At 40.6% G+C, this 3080-nt stretch overlaps 1 protein-coding gene across 1 annotated transcript; it reads left to right on the plus strand.

Annotated features, from left to right (window-relative positions):
• The first annotated feature begins 1191 nt into the window (after positions 1-1191).
• Positions 1192-3080, plus strand: LOC145457137 (uncharacterized). Its single transcript, XM_080335306.1, has one exon. The coding sequence runs from the start codon at positions 1274-1276 to the stop codon at positions 2093-2095; it is 822 nt and encodes a 273-aa protein (XP_080191432.1). The 5' UTR covers positions 1192-1273; the 3' UTR covers positions 2096-3080.

A 3080-nucleotide genomic window follows, 5' to 3' on the forward strand; every position in this document is an offset into this window, starting at 1 on the left:
GTATGCTCAAAAGATGTTCATGTGGGCCGACCAATTAGATTACAAATCTGAAGAAGTTGAACTGCTGCGCCGCTTCAATTTATTTTTGGTTCTCTTTTATATCCCTGCGTGGGTGGATTCAAGCATTGGTCGTGATGCAGCTGGTAATGACTTGAGATTCGTTCAGCACATGTTGAGTTATAAGGAATATGATGAGCAAGTTTCCACAGCTGCTTCACGAAAGCTTTTGAAGCACGACTGGTATATTGTTGAGGAAACCGCTGTATACGCCTTGTTTTCACCGACGGAAAGCAAGGAAACCCGGGAAAATATGGCAAAGGCGCTCCTGCAAGTAGAGCGAACTTCCAGTTTCAGAAGGGGCCCACCCTCATTGAATGCAACTATACAGATCAGCAAGGACAGTACGTTGTCTGACCTTATTGGGCCCCAGTCGTGGTACATATTTGAAGTTTTTGAATGCTCTGGGGATTGGCTGCGTCAACCGGTTGATGATTGGCACTTTTCAGATTCATTCAATAAAATGAATTGCTACGTTAGATCTGTCAAAGTCGTTAATGATGCCGCAGAAAGAGGTGTCAAGCTAAGCACAGACTATGCTGCAATCTTGACTGACAATGAACAGCAAAGAGACAGTTTGCTTCAAGCTGTGGAACAGCATAGGAAGATTTTTGGAGACAGCAGGAAGTCTACTCTTATCAAAGGCCAGTGATCTGCAACACTGACCCTGCGATATACTTTTTAATGATGCCTTTTGTAAATAGCATTTTTGCCTTTGTTAAATCTTGAATAAAAAGTGTAATATGCGTTCGTTTTAGAGAGAGACGTCGACTTACCATAACAAGCCATAAGGAGAAATTGACTACTGGTTTGCAATTTATGAGTTACAGTCGTTGTCAACTGGTATGTTTTAGAAGGCTCGAAGGTAGCACGATGCATGCATCTAGTTCATTCTTATCTTAATTGGCCAAGCTCCTGTGCAAGAAGTAATAAAACTGTTATACACAGTGTTCAGGTAGAAAATATATTACTGGATCGTTATGCTGTTGTCGATGGCAGCATTAACAACGTCAATTTACCATATCGCCAATGCCACGAACAGAAATGGCTGCAAACCAACACAACAGAGTAGAACGAAATCGTGACCAGCAATGATCACAAAATCAGTAGAAAACTCGGTACGGTGGAGCGGATGATGCAGTCATGCTTACATTGATTGTATGAAGATTTATAACGTATAACTATATAATATATTGGTATATAGTAAATTCCTCTGATGATGACACGATCAGGAAAAGACCAGCAAGCAATAATAGAACAAATCCGGATTCAACTTCCAGCAATCGTCAAGTCATGTCTTGCTGAGATCAACTCAGCGAATGCTTCTGAATCTGCTGATCTGAAAGCTACTCTATCAGATATTAAATTATCACTAGATTCAATGAAGAAAGAGCTTATAAAAGTACAAGAAAGTCAGGAATTCATTGCTGCCAAGTTTGATGACTTCGAGAAACAACTTGAGAACAACACTGCAACAATAAAGAAAAATGAAGAGATTATAGAAACCCAAAAAGAACAGATCCAACTCCTGAGAGGGAGAACTGAAGAGATGGACAGACAAGCAAGATTAGACCTGCTAGAATTTCATGGTATTCCTGTTAGCTCGACAGAAGACACAGGATCACTGGTTATGGATGTCATAGCAAAAATCACCTCATTGGATGACAGTAATTGTATCAGCTTTTCGCACAGGAAATTCAAATCGAGTGATCCAAAAGCGAAGCCTCCTCCAATCATTGTCAAATTTACTTCGCGCAAAATTAGAAACAACATTTATGAAGCTCGTTCCAAGCTTCGGCCAGCAGAAAATAGCCCTCAGGCTCATACAGATACACCTAAGGTTTTCATTGTTGAGAATCTTACAGAAAAAAACCGAAACTTACTCTTTGAGGCAAGAGACCTGAAGAAAGAGCTTGGATACGCTTACCTGTGGACCAACAACGGTAAAGTGCTTATAAGGAAAAACCAAAACAGTGCAGCTCTCCAAATCAACAGTATGGAGGACTTGAATAAGATGAACGAGAAGTCCAGCCACTGAATCCACTACATCCTGAGAAATTATTTTTGAAAATACCTTTCATACAATGGCTTCTCCAACGCATTATTTGCCTGATCCTAATGCTGATCAAAATGATACCGATAATCGCATAAGTTTTATAAATTCCCTACCATGTCAGGAATTATCTCCGGACGACCTGAAACAAATTGGAAGAAAACCGACTATCATGCATATGAATGTACGATCATTGCCAAAACATCACAATGACATTTGTACGATGTTGTCCTCCATGCAAAGGGCACCTTGCATACTTGCTATAACTGAGACTAGACTAAAAGCAAACTCATTTGAAGATGTTGATCTACCCAGCTTCACTTTTCAGCACTCGCCCTCCAGTACAAATGCAGGCGGAGTCGGTATCTATGTCGAAGATGGATATACATCTATTCCCAGTACCACGTACCAACTCAACTGCCCATCTGTTGATGAAGTATGGACTGAGGTTACATTAAATCCCAAGAACTCAATATCCTATGTCATTGGTGTACTTTATCGGCACCCCTCTGGTTGCTTGACAAATTTTTTAGACCTGTTTGAAAAATCGATTGAAAAACTAACCCATATGAGGAAAAAATTCATCATATTGGGTGATATCAATTTGAATCTAGTGAATGATACGATGCATACCAGACGGTACGAAAATTGCATCAACTCATTCTGTGCAGCCCAACTAATAACCATGCCGACTCGAGTTACAACACATTCCCAGACACTACTGGATCACATCATCACAAATATCACTGATGTAGAACTTGGACCAGCAACTCTTGCCTATGACATTTCTGACCATTACCCAATCCTCTGCGAACTAGACCTTGTGCGAAAGACTTCTCCCCCCAACTATACGCTACGACGGGACCGAAGCAATTTGTCCAAAGATAACCTGTTACTTGATGCGTATGACAAGTTCAGTAATTTTGTAGATGTCCCTAACACTGCTGACTCAACCCTACTTAACATCAAG

The sequence above is a fragment of the Botryllus schlosseri genome, chromosome 15 (assembly GCF_051294905.1).
Source record: "Botryllus schlosseri isolate E-star chromosome 15, Bs_hap1, whole genome shotgun sequence".
Taxonomy (NCBI): Eukaryota; Metazoa; Chordata; class Ascidiacea; order Stolidobranchia; family Styelidae; genus Botryllus; species Botryllus schlosseri.